Source organism: Mandrillus leucophaeus, unplaced genomic scaffold (genome assembly GCF_000951045.1).
Source record: "Mandrillus leucophaeus isolate KB7577 unplaced genomic scaffold, Mleu.le_1.0 Scaffold235, whole genome shotgun sequence".
Taxonomy (NCBI): domain Eukaryota; kingdom Metazoa; phylum Chordata; class Mammalia; order Primates; family Cercopithecidae; genus Mandrillus; species Mandrillus leucophaeus.
In genome coordinates, this window is record NW_012102421.1 from 208,439 (window position 1) to 223,764 (window position 15,326).

The 15,326-nt window shown below is 42.1% G+C and overlaps 1 protein-coding gene across 1 annotated transcript in view; it reads right to left on the reverse strand.

Moving 5' to 3' along the window:
* LOC105541166 (putative pregnancy-specific beta-1-glycoprotein 7) overlaps positions 1-15,326 on the reverse strand; it is a 62,096-nt gene that overhangs the window by 44,180 nt on the left and 2,590 nt on the right. The window contains exons 3-5 of the mRNA XM_011982070.1: positions 11,562-11,840; positions 8,561-8,839; positions 7,910-8,164 (exon numbers count right to left, since the gene is read on the reverse strand). Of these exons, the coding sequence (XP_011837460.1) occupies positions 7,910-8,164; positions 8,561-8,839; positions 11,562-11,840 (813 nt within the window). The remainder of the gene's footprint in view (positions 1-7,909; positions 8,165-8,560; positions 8,840-11,561; positions 11,841-15,326) is intronic.

Sequence of the window (15,326 nt, forward strand, 5' to 3'; positions counted from 1 at the left end):
TTCCCAGGTGAGGTGATGCCTTGCCCTGCTTCAGCTCTTGCTGGTCGGGCTGCAGCAGCTGACCAGCACCGATTTTCCGGCACTCCCTAGTGAGATGAACCCAGTACCTCAGTTGAAAATGCAGAAATCACCGGTCTTCTGTGTCCCTCGCGCTGGGAGTTGGAGACTGGAGCTGTTCCTATTCGCCCATCTTGTTCCGCCCCCCGAGGCTCTTTTTAAACTTTTCTTTGCTAGAAGTTTTGTAAGACTCTCAGATTAAACTTTCAAATACCTCTTGAGACTAAGAAGCCAAACAAAGGCCAACTTCAGACTTTCCCTGCATTCCCTATGGGTTTATTCTATGTATATTCTCAAATAGAACATCCCAATGAAAGCTTTAGTAACATAACCAATGTTTTCAAATGTGTCCTGTTCTAAAGAGAGTAGATTCTTACTAAACTTGTGCAAATAACTTTATTACCATAAGCATATGAATACTCATGAATATTTTCCCAATTCTGGGGCGCTCAGATTTGGAGCAAAAGCGTATGTTTCCATTTTTGTTTACAAAAATATACTTTACCAAATTCCTGTAAAGTATAAATAGCTTAAAAGAGAAAGTTCACAAATTTGGAGATTAAAGCATTCAAAGAATTAGCACATTCTCCAATAAAATATTATGAAAACATGATCGTTTTGATTATTTAGTGCAATAAAACTGAGGATTTTTTTCTTCTTTGTCTTGAATCTCATGAAGGTATCAGCCTGTTCATTAAAATTTTGAAAGTTCTCAGAGAGTCCAGTGGTATGATCTTGAAGTTATCAAAACTTGTATTCAAGAGTCGTTGTCAGAGTCTTTTCCATATATCTCCTCAAAGAAAAAGCAATTTTGGACTGAAGCTGATTATAAATACTTCAAGGAAGAATCAAAGCAACTGTCTGGGAATGACAAGGATTTAAAATGACTATGGTTAAAAATCTAATGAGGTTTTTATTAGGTTGATTATGGTAAAGACACAGCTCACATAGAAATCTAGTTACTTCTGTGGCATATGATACTATGACTGATAACATATTTGATTTCCAGAAATTTCACATAGTGTTTAGAATACTAATTTTTTTAATTTTTTTCATTTGTATTTTTATTTTTTAGAGATGGAATCTCACCCTATCGCCCAGGCTGGCGTGCAGTTTCACGATGTCTGCTCACTGCAAGCTCCGACTCCCAGGTTCACGCCATTTCCTGCCTCAGCCTCCGGAGTAGCTGGGACTACAAGTGCCTGCCACTACGCCTGGCTAATTTTGTTTTTGTATATTTAGTGGAGCCGGGGTTTCACCATGTTAGCCAGGATGGTCTCGATCTCCTGACCTCATGATCTGCCATCTCGGCCTCCCAAAGTGCTGGGATTACAGGCGTGAGCCACCGCGCCCAGCCTAGAATACTCATATTATTAACGTTCCCATAAATATTATTTAGAGAAGGTTTAGCATCACTTATCACATATTTGAAAATGCTTTCTATCTGTTTTAATATATCAAATAAGGTGGCTCTTCCATTCAGCTTCTGTTTCCCAACTAGATCACTGAGTTCTTGGTGTAGCCCATTAATAATTAGGGCCAAAAATACAGTCTTATGTACGTTGAAAAGTTCCTTAGGTAATTCCTTTTTAAGTATTTTTCATTACTTTTTAAGTAGTTCCTTTAGAAGTAATTCCTTTTTAATTACGTTTTAAGTAATTCCTTTAGAAGTAATTTCAGGTATTTCTACCTGAAAATCATTGATTTAGTTTTAAGTTCTACCTATTATAACAAGAGTTCTCCATCCTCTTCACATGTTTGTAGGGTCAGTGAAGAATTAAAAATTACCAGTGCCTGGGTTCCTCTCCAGACCTTTAAACTGGAACTAATGCGTGGGGCTTAAGCATCCACTTTTGAAAATATTTTCCAGTGATTCCAATGTGTAGCTATATTTCCCATCAGATTTCTCTGATTTCCTATGACCTACACTTTTTTCTATTTTGGTATCATGATTATTTTCAGGTTTCATTTCCCGTCTTAGGCTTTATGTCCCCTGGGGTAGGGACTTTGCCTTCTTCATTTCTGTATCTTTTTGGAACACATGAATTGGTCATCAGGAAAGGTCTCAATCACACATAGGTTTTGTTCTGAGTCCTGGGTTCACAGGCTAACCCTAAAGTCTTTGTTCTCCAAGAGGTCAGAGATTGCTTGTGATGAAGGGTGTGGTTAAGTCTGTAGTGCAGATGGTGGAGGGGAGTTCATCCTGTTTTTAGGCATAGCATTGGAATTAAGAATTTTATGTCTATGTGGGTGAAGGGGCAGGGATGTGTAGGAAGACAGTTCTAATTAGGATGGAGAAATTATACCAGGAAGTAGAGGTAAAGCAAGTGAGAAGGATTAGTAAATAGAAGAAATGTGAACTTATCAAATAGGCTAGAGTAGATACCTAGAGATTCCTGATTAAGTGCATTAACTAGATTTTAGAAAGGTAAAGAGGCAGTCCTATGCAAGGAAGGTTTCAAAGTCTGGAGACAAGAAGTCAAGCAGCACTTTGAGAAGTGGTTGAGCTTTATGGGAATGGAGAGAAGTACAGTATTGAGAGATGTGAAAAATAATGAACAGGGTTTCACAATGTGAAATTGTGTTTCTCATTTAAATCTGAAAAACAAATGAGCAGAGGCTGGAGATAATTACGTCTAAAAGACAGTGGGGTACAGGGAGCATAAAGGCCAGGGAGAAAGGGAACTGCAGGAATTAGTGCTGAGAATCAGGAGTTTGGTGGAGGAAGTAGGAGATCCAGTCCCAGATACAGGCCAATAAGTCTCTTCCCTCTCCCAAGCATGGCAGTCAGCTCTGCAGGAAACGGGACAAGAGAAAAGGCCATCATACCTGTCAGTCTTCCTGAAATACAGAAATGACACCATGGCTGCTATATTAGACTAACGCCATTATGGACGTCTTCTTGTTGAACGAGCTGTCATGGAAAGAAAAGAAAAGAAGGAATGGAGGTGATGTTATTTTACGGGGCGGGGGGGAGCCTTAGGAACAAGCATGTAACATGAGGTACTCTATAACTGTTTCTTCAAGGAATACATTATTTCTGTTGGAAAGTTGATGGGAGATGATTATATTCTTGCAGTGTTTTTCCCCTCTCACCATGTTTCTAGGTTGGTGATCAGTCCTCTGTCAATTCTCTACTGCACTCAGATATTTCAGAAAATTTTCAGATATGAGAAAGGCTGATTGCTATTTTCTATGTCATTAGAACTTTAGACCTTTCCACCTTTTCATGTTTGCATCTTTTTCTCAGTGTCTCTGTGGTGGCAGCTGTGAATGAGACCCTGCCAGGTCTCCATGGCAGGGACCTGACTGAAAGAAGGCCCAGGTCAGTGCATTTCAAATTCACCACCTCCTTTGCACAGAAAGCTTCCTTCCCACAGGCTCCCAGCAAGGACATGAAAGCAAGCCTAGTTCTCTCAGGCTCTCTTTAACTTTAATGGGTGACTGGTTGGAGGATTTCCCATCAGCCTTCCAAAAACTCTCTTAGAACTGCATTGATACCTAAAACTTCTTTTTCTTTTACACAGGAGTCAGCTTTGCATAGGGGTCTGTGAGTTCTCCCATGCTGCTTTCATGCCTGCCCCACATTCCCTCACAGGTATCTTCCATGATAAATTATCTCATATGTCCAATCCCAAAATGGATGCATCTCAGTTGGTAAAAGGTAACATACCAGGCTTGATTCTTTGCACTTAGCTTTTCTCATTTCTCTCCCACAAGCAGTCAGTAACCATGTCCTAGTGTTTTTGTGGTACCTCTTTTTCTATATATATACGGAAATAGGTACTGTTGAGGGGCACGTGCTATGTGCCAGGTCCTGTGCTAAATACTTTACCTGTACCTCATTTAATTCACACAGTAACCCTGTCAGGTAGACATTATTTCCATTTTGCCAATGAAAAGACACAAGCTTAGAGTAGTGTAAAATCTCTCCTGGTGTCATATGGCTAGTAATAGGTGGATCTGAGATTTGATTCTAGGACTATTTGACCTCAAGGCTAATGATGATGGTAGTAATATAGCAGCTGACATTGGTTCGTCTGTGTGTGGCATCTTGTTTCATTGACTGCATGAAACCTTTAAAAGAATGGCATGAAGCAAGCTCTCTCATACTTCAGGGTATGAAAGAAGAGCAAACTAAACCCAAGCACAGTGATTGAAGGACAAAATACGGATTAGAGTGGATAAAAAGAAAATAGAGAATGGAAAAAGAATAGAGGAAATTAATGAAACCAAAGTTGATTCTTCAAAGTAAAAACAAAAAAATTGACGACCATTAAATAGACTGACTAAGAAAAAAAGAGAGAAGATTAAAATTGCTAAAATCAGAAATGAAAATGGAGTCCGAGCATGGTCGGTCATCTTTTAATCGTGGAACTTTGGAAGGTCACAAAGGGAGGATTTCTTGAGGCCCGGTGTTTTGACCAGCATAGGTAACCTGGGGAGACCGTCCTTCTACAAAAAAATTTAAAAACCAATTAGCTGGGCATGGAGGTATGCATCTGTAGTCCTGGTGTCTTGGGAGGGTGAAGAAAGAGAATTTCTTGAGCCCAGGAGGTTGAGGCTGCAGTAAGCCATAATCACACCACTGTATTTCAGCCAGGGCTGGCCTACAAAGTGAGAGCTTTTCTCTCTCTCTTAAAAAAAAAAAAAAAAGAAAAGAAAAAGAAAAAAGAAAATGAAGTGAAGTGATTACTACGAATTCTAATAAAATAATGATTATGAAAGTATTGTAAAAAATTGTATGCCAATAAATTGGATAACCTAGATGAAATAGACAAATTCCTAGAAAAACACAAAAATATGAATAGAACTATAATCAGTAATAAGATTGAATCAATAAAAGCATTTGATGAAATTCAGTATTTTGTCGTAATAAAAACATTCTAAATAAGAATGGAAGGAAACCACCTCAACATAAAGGTAATGTGTGAAAAACTCAATCCTAACATCATACTCAACGGAGAAAGACTGAAAGCTTTCCCTGTATGAGCAGGAACAAGACAAGGATGCTGCTTTTGACAATTCTATTCAATGTAGTATTGAAAGGTCTAGTCAGAAAAATTAGGCAAGAATTTAAGAAAAGACATTCAAATTGGAAGAAAGGAGTAAAATTATTTCTGTTCGGAGATAACTTGAACTTATATGTAGAAAATCCTAAAGATGGAACAAACCTATTAGAATTAATAAATGAATTCAGTAACGTTGCACAATACAAAATCAACATTCAAACATCAGTTGTATTTCATCACACTAACCATGAACAATCTGAAGGGCAATTAAGAAAAAAATTTTAATTTGTATTAATATCAAAAATAATAAAATATTTAGGAATAAGTTTAACCAAAGAGGTGAAATGATTATAACTGAAGTCCGTAAAATATTGCTTAATGTTGACATCAATAAAACGAGACATTTTGTTTTCATGAATTAGAAGACTCACTATTGTCAGAAGGACAATGCCACCCAAAATGAGCTGCAGATTCAATACAATTTCTATCAGAATCTCAGTGACATTTTTGCAGTAAAAGAAAAATCTGTCCTAAAATATATATTGAATCTTATGACTCTAAAGAGACAAACAACATTGAAGAGGAAGAATGAGGCTAGAGGACTCACACTTCCTGATGTCAGCATTTACTACAAAGCCCCCGTAACCAATACAGTGTGGTACTGGCAGAAAGGAGGACTTAGAAATTAATAAGATAGAACAGAGAGCCCAGAAAGAAATACTTGCATATATGGCCAAATGATTTTCATCGAGTGTGCCAAGATCGTTCAATGGGGAAAGGACAGTGTTCTCACCGAATGATATTGGAAAAGCTGGATATCCCAGGGCAAGAATGAGTGGAACCTTTAGCTAACATCATATACAAAAATTAACCCACAATAGATCAAAGATCTAAATGTAAGAGCAAAATATACGCAACTCTTAGAAGAAAACAGGAGAAAAAACTTCATGATATTGGATTTCACAACGATTTCTTGGTTGTAACAACAAAAGCATAGGCAACAAATAAAATGGATAAATTGGACTTCATAAAAATCAAAACCTTTTATATATTGAAGAACATTATCAAGAAAGTATAAAGGCAACCCATGAAATGAGAAAAATATTTGCAAATTGTAAGTACGATAAGAAATTAATTTCCAGAATACATGAAAAACTAGAAGTCAATAACAACAAACATCCAAAAACCCAATTAAAAATTGAACAAAGGATTAAAATAGAGTTTTCTCCAAGGAAGATATGCAAATATCCAATAAGCCCATGCAGAGTTCCTCAGCGTCATGAATACGTAGAGATATGCAAATCAAAACCACAATGTGACACCACCTCACACACTTTAGGATGGCTTTGATAAACAACAATGACAGCAACATAAAACAACAAATGTTTTCAAATAAATGGAAAAATTGGAGCTCTAGTGCATTACTGATGGGAATGGGAAATGTTATAGCCACTGTAAAAATGGTGTAGCTGTTTCTCAAAAAATTAAACAATAAATTACCATTCGATCCAGCAATTCCACTTCTGGACATACTGCCTATAGAATGGAAGGAAATTTGAACAAATATTTGCACATTGATGTTCAGAGAAGCATTACTCACAATAGCCAAAAAATGGAAACAACAGAAAAGTCCATTGAAAGGTAAGTGGGTAGGGAAATGAGGTGTATCTATACATCAAAATGTTATTCAACCTTAACAAAGAATAAAATTCCAGTAAATCATGCAAACTGGATGAACTTTGAAGACATTATGCTAACTGAAATAAGCCAGACACGAAAGGATAATTATTCTATAATTCCATTTATAAAAGATAGAATAGCCAGTTATATAGAGACAGAAAGTAGAATGGTATGTGCTAAGGGATAGGGGGAGAAGAAGTGAGAGTTACTGTTTATAGGGTACAGAGGTTTAATATGGTAAAAGGAAAAAGTTCTGGAAATGGATAGTGTGATGGTTACACAACACTAAATTGCGCACGTAGAAATAGTTAATGATAAGTCTTATATTAGATATATATAAAGTGTCCTGGTAGTCTTACACTCTATAAATACACACTTTTTTCATGGCCTCTTTCCTGCCATGCAGACCCCCAGAGGTGAATCTCCCTATTTATTCAAGTGTGCATCACTCGCTGTCCTCTGTGCTGTGTCCCACATGCAGTGCCCACAGCCTCATATAGCCGGTGACTTCAGAGCAAGGGCACAGCTCAAAAGTCTTCCCTGAGGCTCCGTCTCTTCTTATGTCCCTGCAGCCTAGGCTTCACTTCAACTGGCAGCTCGATTTAGCCGAATTCAGGACAGTTCACCAGCGCTCTTTCTCCACATTTGCTGGTCTCACCCCAGGTGGAGTCAGGCAGGGCCTGTCACCAGAGAAGCCAGAGCAGAGAAGGGAGCAGTCTGAGCTGCTCCTCCCTCATCCAAGGGGCTTCCTCCTCTCATTTGAGGGAAAAACGTGAGCTTGTTTCAAAGCCTCAGAGTAGGTAAAAGGAAACAAAGACGTGGCAGAAAGGGATGTGTTGGTGACAGCGAGAAGCAACGTGACTTTGAGGACTCTCCTTCTTGTCCCTCTATGAAGCCTCTTCCACCACATAGGGCTCAGGGCTGAAAAAGCCCCCTCCCTACCCTTGTCAGACTGGACACAAGGTCAGCTATGAGAAAACAGGAAAACAAGGAGAAGAGAGTCTGTAGAGACAATTTAGGAGGGTTCAAAAGGAGAATTTAGGATTTGCTTCTGCCCATGGGACACAGGCTGTGAATAAAAATGTTTTCCTGACTCTTCTCTGAAAGCCAGATAGACTCCACCTAAAACCCTATTGCCAATGATGCAGGGATCCACTTACCCACGACTGTGATCCTCCTGAATGTGGAACGTTCCCTGCCAGTGGCTGAGTTACGAGCAGAGCAACCATAGAGCCCACTATGCTCTGTAGTAATTTGGGGGATTGAGAGCTTTTGTCCTGATTGCAGAAACTTCCCATTAATCGTCCAAGAATACTCTGCCGGTGGGTTAGAGTCCACGAAGCAGGACAATTCGAGAGTATTTCCAGAATGGTAAAAGTTAAATGGAGAGAAAATCCTGGGGACTTGTGGACCATCTGGAATAAAGAGAATAAAGCCACAGGAGATGTCATCCTAGGGAAGGGGATGCTCCTTGTCTCTTAAAGGAACACAGTGTCCCTCTGAGTCAAGACACACCCTCAAGGCCCAGCCAAACCCCTTCTGTGTTCACTGAAATGAGGCCTGAGGTATTCACCAGTTCCTGCCATCACAGGTTGTAGACCCCAAGTCTCCCATGAAAAGAGCAGCCCCTCCCCTTCTATTCTTGGTTAAGGCTGTGCCTACCCAGGTTTTCCCAGGGCAGGGAGTCATGGCCTGCTTGGGTGTCCAGAAATAAAAGTGTCTGTATTTGGACTTGAGAGAGACTGAGATGCGTGGCCTCTGGTTGTTTGGATTTTAGCTGGTTGCCTGGCCCACAGAGGAACCAAAGATACAAAGGACATCCAGGGTGACTGGGTCACTGCAGATGCTACCAACTCGATCCCATATTTCACATTCATAGGGTCCTGTGTCATTTCTTGTGACATTGGCTAGAATGAGGATCCTGTTTTTACCGGGTTGCTTTAGCCTGGGACTGATTGGGAGGCTCTGACCATTTACCCTCCACAAGTAGGTGTAGCCCTGAGTCTTAGGTTCACAAGTTAAGGCTACAACATTCTTATTTTCCATGAGGTTGAAGTTGTTGCTGGTGATGTAGGGCTTGGGCATCTCCGCTGTGTGGATAACAGAGAAGTTTGTCCTGTGTGGCACCTTTGATTCCTCCACAGGCATCCTTCAATCAGAGTTGGCATCTCCCACTTCTCAGCCCACCCGAGTCCTTGAAAACCAATAGCTGGTGTGTGTGTCACAAGACAGATGCATGATGATCTAAGGGCTCAAAGACTGTGAGGCCGCCTGCTCTGTCTTAGGGAAGCACAGACTTTCTCAAGTGTGAATTGATCAGCAGTGTTGGGTCATGGACAGACACGTGAGTGGGAGTCACAGCCCCTGGTACCCCTCCCAGTCCCTCTCTAATGAACTGACTGGCTGGCTCACCTTGGGTTCCTTACCTGGAATGTGTAACTGCTGGGCCCCTTCCAAATTCCATCCTACTTTGCCCCCCTAGATGTGATTTCTCTGTAGCTTCCATTTCCAAGGACATTCTAGAGATGAGTAATAATGGGGACATCCCATTGTCCTGAAACCCTGAAGATACTGAGCAGCCTGGCCTGAGACTGGATGTTTCAGCAGAGAGAAGACAGGGGAGACCAGAGTCAAGCCTGGAGGTCAGTTCATTCATCAGGCAGTGGAGGCACAAGGTGGGGCAGTTTTTTTGCAGGTGTTTCATGATGACTTACTTGAGCCAGTGACCTCCAAAGACAGAGCAGAGTGCAAGGAATGAGCTAGAAAGAGTGAAGGGGACAGGCAAGAGCTGGTGTCTTTGGAACAGAACCATATTCCGTGTTCTGGGTCCTTTAAGTTTCCTCTCCTTCTGCAGAGGGCAGGTGAGGACTATGTGGATCTTTCCAGAAATACATGTGGATATTTGCAAATGCATAACTGACTGGTGGAAAGGGTGGGAATGAACTGCTGGAAATCTGGTCCTCATGGACCATGTGTGTTTGATGGATATGAGACAAATTTGGGGACAATTTTTGCAAATATTTTCTTTCATGGGACCCTCTACTCTCTGATTCCATGGGTTTGACTACTCTAGGGACCTCATGTAAGTGGATTCCAGAGTGAATCTGAGAAGAGACTGCTGGTTGCCAGGAGCTGGGAGTGGGGAGAATCAGAAGTTGTTCATGTGTGTGCAGTTTCAGTTATGCCAGATGCGGAGGTTCTAGAGATCTGCTATACAGCTCAATGCCTATAGTTCACACAGACTCAGTATTTCTTATGCATAAGATTTAGGATAAAAAGTGTTTTGGATTTCTGAAATTTTTTCATTCTGAACTATTTGTCATATACTTACTGGTTTAGCATCCCAAATCTGAAAGATTCAAAATCTAAAATGCTCCAGTGAGCATTTCTTTTCAGCATCAGATTCGTACGTCAAAGTGGGAGATGATAGGCCAAATACATTCTTGCCCCCCCCCCTTTTTTTTTCTCTCACCACGTTTCCAGCTTGGTGATTAGTTTTTGGTCAATTCCATACTGGCCATGCTGTGCTTGTATATTGTTGAAGGCTTTGGGATGTGAGAGAGGCTGATTGCTATTTTCTATGTCATGAAAATTTTTCACCTTTTCATGGTTGCATCTTTTTCTCAGTGTCTCTGTTGTGGCAGTCATTAATAAGTGCCTGTCAGGTCAGATTTAATACAGATTTTTGTAATTCTGCAAAAAATGTTACTGGGATTCTGGTAGTGGTTGCGTTTAATCTGCAGCTTACTTTGGTTAGCATTGTCTTCCTAACAATATTGATTCTTCCAACCCGTGAGAATGAAATGTCTTTCCATATATTGATGTCGTCTTTAGTTTCTTTCCGTAATGTTTTGGAGTGTTCAGGGTATAACCCTTTGACCCTTTTGGTTAAACTTATTCCAAAATATTTTATTTCTTTTGATGTTAATGTGAACGGAAATTCTTTTCTTAATTTCCTTTCAGATTGTTCACTGTTAGTGTATAGTCTAAAGAATGAACTAGAAAGAGTGAAGGGGACAGGCAAAAGCTGTTGGTTTTGGAGCAGAAACTTATTCCCTGTCCTGGGTTTTTGATTTTCCCTCTCTCTTAGCAGAGGGCAGGTGGCTCTTCCCTGACAGCCAGATAGACTTCACTGGAAAACATGCTGCAAAAGCTCCAGGGATCCACTTACCAGGGACTATGATCCTCTTGATTATGTGATTTGTTTCACAAGTGGCTGAGTAATGGGTGAAACAGACATAGACCCCTGTATATGTTTTAGTGATTTGGGGGATAAAGAACACTTGTGCTGATTGCTGGAACTTCCCATCAATCAGGGAAGAAAGCTCTGCCAGTGGGTGAGAGTCTGTGAGGCAGGATAGCTTGAGGACTCCCCCTGTGTGCTAATAGGCATATGAAGAAGAAATGGTGGGGGCGTCCAGGCCATCTGGAGCAAAGAGAATAAAGTCACAGCTGATGTTGTCAGAGGGAAGGGAAAATCCTGGTCTGTGGAAGGGCCACAGTGACCCTGTGAGCTAAGTCACAACACTGAAGTCCCAGCCAAATCCCTGCTGTGTTCACTGATCTGGAGCCTGAGACATTCACCTGTTTCTCCCATCATAAGCTGTGGACCCTGAGTCTCCCATGACAGGAGCATCCTCTTCTCTCCCATTGTTGATCAAACCTAAGTCTACCCTTAGTAGTCATTGTCAGCTTTGATGTCCAGTGGTAAAGGTCTCTGTACTTGCACCTGAGAGGGACTGGGAGGCCTGGCCTCTGGCCATGTGTATTTGGGATGGCAGCCTGGCTCACAAAGGAACAGAAGATACTCACAGATGAGATTCAGGGTGACTGGGTCACTGCGGCTGGAACTCACTGGGTTCTTCATTTCACATTCATAGGGTCCTGCAATATCCTTTGTGACACCATATAGAATGAGGATCCTGTTGTTTTCGGACAGCTGCCACGGGCGACTGATAGGGAGGCTCTGACCATTTATCCACCACAGGTAGCTTACATCCTGAGTGTCAGGATCACAGGATAAGATCACAGTCTCCGTGCCCTCCCTGGGGTTTAAGTTGCTGCTGGAGATGTAGGGCTTGGGAGTCTCCACTGTGCAGATAACAGAGAGAAGATTGTCCTGTGTGGCACCTTTGATTCCTCCAAAGATATCTTTCTATCAGAGATGGCATTTCCCACTTCTCAGCCCACCCAAGTCCTTAAAAGCCCATGGCAGATGTGTGTGTTACAAGACAGATGCATAGCAATCTGCGGGCTCAGAGACTGAGGCTGCCTTCTGTATGTGGGAGAAGCACAGATGTTCTCAAGTGTGAATTGAGCAGCAGCATTGGGTCATGGAAAGACACGGGACCAGCAGTCACAGTCCCTGGTGCCTCTCTGAGTCCTTCCCTCTCTAACTGCCTGCCTGGCCCACCATGTGGTCCTCACCGGGAGCATACAGTGCTGGAATCTTCTTAGTTTCAGTTTTCTTTGCCCCCCAAGGTATGTTTTATCTGCAGCTTCCCTTTCAAGGACATCCTAGAGATGGATGATGGTACTTCCCATTGTCCTTAAACCCTTTGTGTACTGGGAAGCCTGGCCTGGACTGCATACTTCAGCATAAATAACACAGGGGAGACCAGAGTCAAGCCTGGGGGTCAGGTCAGTCATCAGGCAGTGGCGCCACAAGGTGGGGCAGTTTTCCCAGCTGTCTCATAGTGACTGACTTGAGCCAGTGACCTCTAAAGATAGAGCAGAGTCCAAGGAATGACCTACAAAGAGTGAAGGGGACAAGAAAGAGCTGATAGCTTTGTACCAAGACCATGTTCCTTGTTCTGTGTTCATGATGTTCCCTTCCCCCTGTAGAGGACAGGTGATGACCATGTGGATCTTTCTAGAAATACATGTGGATGTTTGCAAATTCAGAACTGACTGGTGGAAAGGGCGAACATGAACTGATGATGGAAGTCTGGCCCTCACGCACCATTTGTGTTTGGTGGCTATTAGACCAATATTTGGGAAGAAGTCTTGCAGATACTTTCTCTCATTAGACATTCTACTCTCTGATTCTATGAGTTTCACTACTCTACACATCTCATCTCAGTGGATTCCAGAATGAATCAGAGAGTAGAATAGTGGTTTCCAGGAGCTGGATTTGGGAGAATAGGACATTGTTCCGGGGGTGTGCGCTTTCAGTTATGCAGGATGAGGAGGATCTAGAGATCTCCTGTACAGTTTCATACCTGTAGTTCATGCAGACAAAGTGTTCCTTATGCAGAAAGCTTAAAACCAGGTGTTTCGGATTTCTAACTTTTTTTTTTTTATCTTGGAATATTTGCAGTAGATGTACTGGGTTAGCATCCCAAATCTGAAAAATTTAAAATCCAAAATGCTCCAGAGAGCACTTCTTTTTAGCATCACATCAGTGGTCAGAAGTGTTGGATTTGGGAGCATTTCAGGTTTTGAATTTCCGGTTTCGGGATGCTCAATTTGTAATACTGTAATTTTCCCGTAATAAGTTGTCAGGAATTTAGACATCATGTTATGTTCTTTCCCTAGTAACAAAACCAAAAAATATTTGGAGGAGACGTTAAAATGTTGTCATAAGTGGAAATTTTTACTGATGGTCCAAACATCTAATATCAATTGCTATTAGTAGTATGTCTCATGATACCCAATTAAGGTTTAGGTGTGGGGTGAATTCCAGCAGGATCATATTATGCTCAAAGAAAGATGCCAAACCTGATTTGAAATTAGCAAGTCCTCCAGAAGTCTCTAGGAAGTGACTGGAGAATATGAGCTTCATGGTAGGTTGAGGATGGAGTTACGAGTGAAATGGGTGAAATCAGCCCGGGGGCTTTGGAGACTGCTGGTCTGTCCAGCCTCTGACACCTTGGTGAGTCAGTGCAAAGATTACAACAGTGACAGCAAACTAGCATGGCTGACTCCATCTGGCATCTAGTCTCAGGCTGGCTGTCCTCACTCATTCCTGGACATAGGCCAGGCTAACCATGGAAGGAATTTAGTTTATGGTTTAACTCTGAAGAAACAATGATAATAGTTCCTCCACAACACTAATACCCTTATTTTGCCTAGGGATTGCTTTTTTAAATCGGATGAAAAACCATGAGACTAAGATTATTGGAGGGCAGTGAATTCTGCTAAAATGTAGGCACAGTTTCTATAACCCCTTACTGCTCAAATATCATTTGGCCAGACCGTACAGAACTTGTAACTAATTGCTGCTATAGATAACATCACTATTGTAGAACCTGAGATTGGTCTTTTGAGATGTTTCTCATTCTTTGCATTCTGGCAGCCGGCTGATCTCATCCATACCCATGACTAATGGCTCAGTCAAGCACTGGTCCCCACCTAGAGTCAGATTCAAGCACAAACAGATCATTTCCTTCCGCCCACATGATTCCATCCCCAAACAATCAGCAGTACCCAATTTTTAGTCCTGTGCCCCTGAAACTCTCCTTGAAAATCTCTAACCCCTGATCCACTAGGGAGGCTGATTTGAATAATAATAAACCTCCATACTCCTGTTTGGCAGAGTTGGAGTCATTAAAATTTTTCTTTACTGCAAATCACCATCGGGATCAATTGGTTTTGTTTGTGCAGGAGGCCAGAAAAACTTGTCTGGGAATTGTAAGAGTGGATGGAGGAGCTGCCTATCCCTGTCCCACGGTCTTGTCCACAGAACAGCCTCACAAAGGGAAACAGCCCTGGATGGGGATACAGTGGAAGCTTATTCTCTTAGTGACCTGGGGACATTGGCTCGAGATGAAGCCTGGCAGGAGTGGCAACTCCAGGTGATTTCTGTGTCTTTCCTATTTCCTGGGAGGTGGACCAGGCCACAGTGCTAGCAGGAAGGGAACAGAACAGTCAGCCTACTTAGAGGGAGTGTCTGGGGAAGGCCTAGGGGTGGAGGAAGAAGCTGTGCAGGGCAGGGCTTGCCAGTTAGAATAAAGTGGGAGGAATTTGAGGGACACAGAGAAGCAGAGAGAGGCAGAGGCAGCATGGCAGTGAACAGTGGGGCCTACAGTGACTTCAGAGACCCCAGGGACCAGGTGCCCCCATTTTCACAGTCCAGGACCAGGGAGCCCTCAAAACCCTCTAGTGGCCAAAGAGCTTCAGAGTTACACATGAGGTGGGGTGGCTTTAGGGACAAGAGGTAGTGGGGGGATGAAACATGGGTGTCCGCCTCTGACGGACAAGGGACAGGTGTGGCTAGAACTTCCTAGGATTCTGCATTCAAGATCCAGTCTCTAAAGAGGTTATGGATCATTCATTTCTTCATTCAATTCCTTCATTTGTTATGTAAGAGCACCTGAGGGTGTGTCTCTCACTGGGTATGTGCTGGTGCAGGGTGTGAGTGGGAAAACAAACAAGGTCCTCTCTTTTATCCTGTCATGCCAGTGACATGGACACTTTGGGAAACAGGATTTCAGGTTCAGTGATGGGGGTTAAGATCTGAGGGGGAGGCCTGGACATTTTTTGCACTGACTCTGACAGTTGAGGCAGGTGATTTAGTTCTGGAGAACAGACTAATCAGCTGACCATTTGCTCTCACTCCTCTGAGGTTTGGATGCC